The sequence below is a fragment of the Panicum hallii genome, chromosome 9, assembly GCF_002211085.1.
Source record: "Panicum hallii strain FIL2 chromosome 9, PHallii_v3.1, whole genome shotgun sequence".
Taxonomy (NCBI): Eukaryota; Viridiplantae; Streptophyta; class Magnoliopsida; order Poales; family Poaceae; genus Panicum; species Panicum hallii.
In genome coordinates, this window is record NC_038050.1 from 15,278,327 (window position 1) to 15,280,543 (window position 2,217).

General features: G+C 45.9%; 1 protein-coding gene across 1 annotated transcript; it reads right to left on the reverse strand.

Moving 5' to 3' along the window:
* Positions 1 to 681: 681 nt before the first annotated feature.
* On the reverse strand, positions 682 to 1,533 carry LOC112876116 (putative glycine-rich cell wall structural protein 1). The gene has a single exon (XM_025940161.1). The coding sequence runs from the start codon at positions 1,499 to 1,501 to the stop codon at positions 920 to 922; it is 582 nt and encodes a 193-aa protein (XP_025795946.1). The 5' UTR covers positions 1,502 to 1,533; the 3' UTR covers positions 682 to 919.
* Between the last annotated feature and the right edge of the window lie 684 nt (positions 1,534 to 2,217).

The following is a 2,217-nucleotide window of genomic DNA, read 5'->3' on the forward strand; positions in this document are numbered from 1 at the left end:
GGTGTCAATGCGGAGAAGGAAAGATAGGTGAGCTCCCAGACATGAAGATAGTCGACCAGCACCTGTACTGTGAGGGCGCCACCGCCAGTGATGTTACGCACCCGCTAGCCATCGTGGAGGCCTTGAGCCATAGTCCTAGATTTCTGTACCAATTATTCACTGCATTGCACGGACAAGGAGCCAGCCAATTAATGAATGAATTGCCCATGAAGCCATCTGTCGGTCCAGAAGAAAGAACGTGTACCATCTGAGACAGAAGCTTGGAACATCGCCCAAGTTAAGATATTGATTGCCATGGCCGTGTGAATGGGGATGGTGGACAATTTTTTTGCCTTGATCCCACAGCTCTACACTGGCAGCCTCTCAGGATTAGAATTTCGCCTTTACCCAATCACAAATTCACACAAAACCCTCGGCAATGGCTCAAATAGAAGCATCTTGTGCGCACGAAGGATGCAGGCCAGGGAACGTTCAGGCTGTGGCTCCTTGTCCGTGCAATGCAGTGAATAATTTGGGTTGCAATTAAAGTAATCTTGCAGTAATTTGTCTGTTTCAACAATCAGTTTGCTGTTAAATGGAGATGGAACCCTATCGTTTAATGTTATATATGTTGCAATGAAACTTATATATATTCCCGGAGATCGACCTACTTATATTACTTCAGAAAGATCCATACAGATAGAGGGTGGATACGCACATGGATAACAATAGTCTCAACCACCTGTCACACAGTATGACAGTATAAGCTGCATGCCAGCATACATATTTCTACGTTTACTTGTACAATGATGGAGCCCTTTATTGATTTAATACAGTGTAGCACATGCATAACGATACAAATAAAAAAAAGCAAATTCTAATATAACAACATTTGCAAAAACCATATAGGTTGGGCTCCATCTTCTCGAATGTGGAACTTCTAGGGGTTTGCATTACCGTAGCCAGATCCACCACCTTGACCGCCGCCACTGCCACCATTCTGACCTGTTCCTTTTCCATCACCGTTGCCATTGGCATTAGCATTTGCATAACTCGGTCCATGCCAGTATGTACCAGCTTCGCTAGAGCCAGAGCCAGTTCCGCTGCCACCACCTTGGCCGCTAGACCCGTAGTAACCCCCAGCTTGTCCTCCGCCACCACCACCTCCATTACCACCGGCGTTAGAATACCCACCGTTATAGCCATAATACGAGCCTTGAGTATATTGGCCAGAGCCATAACCTGAGCCAGATCCACCACCGTACCCAGAGCCACCATTGTAGCTGCTACCACCACCTCCGCCTCCGCCTCCTGCACTTGCGTGCACACCACTGGAACTGCTCTCACCAGATCCAGCACCACTACCGGACCCAGAGCCAGCGCCATTCACATATCCACCGCCGCCACCCTCTCCCGTACCAGTTCCTCCCGCACTAGAGTACCTAGCCACCCTCGCAGCATTAGCTAATCCCATACTTAAGAGGACAATGAAACCTAGGGCTACCAGTTTGGTGCCTGCCATTGTGTGTGAGATTAAGAGTGTGAGATGTGATGAGTGCTGAGCGAGAGCTAGCTTGCATGGGTATTTATAGTGCCCCAGACACGCATTGGTTTGTTATCTTAATAGCACGTTGGTGATATAGACTCAACAAGTTCATTTGGCAATCAAGTGGAGGATCAAGTGGAGAGTATATAAGTGGAAAATAGTGTTGATTGGACTGTATATGTTATTAGCTTTATTTCAATCAAGAAGTGACGGAAGTGCTTGATTTGATCCCATCTTTATTTTTCATTTTTTATTTTTGAGGATTGATCCCATCTTTAAATTGATGAAGCTTCAGCGGAAGAGTTCGAATGCAATTGACTGCACTGTACGTTATTAGCTTTACATTCTGAACGACCATGAGGGCAAAAAACAAGTGATGAGATATGATCATCACTAATGAGACTTAAATAGTTTAACTTGATTGACTATGGATATGTACGTCTTAAACGCATGTTCAGGAACTGGCCCCAGCATCCACTAATCAGTACTGGTACAATTCTGCAAGCTGGTTTGACATTGCAGAAGCGACCTCGAAGTACTCGTAATTGACTTCGATATTGTTGATGCGTGAGTCGTAGGCTCGTAGCAAGTGGCGACCGAACCACGCACACGGCTACCGGGCTACGTACATCTGCAGAGACTTGGGAGTATAGAAACCCGATGCGTACAAAAGATTACGAATTTTGCAATAG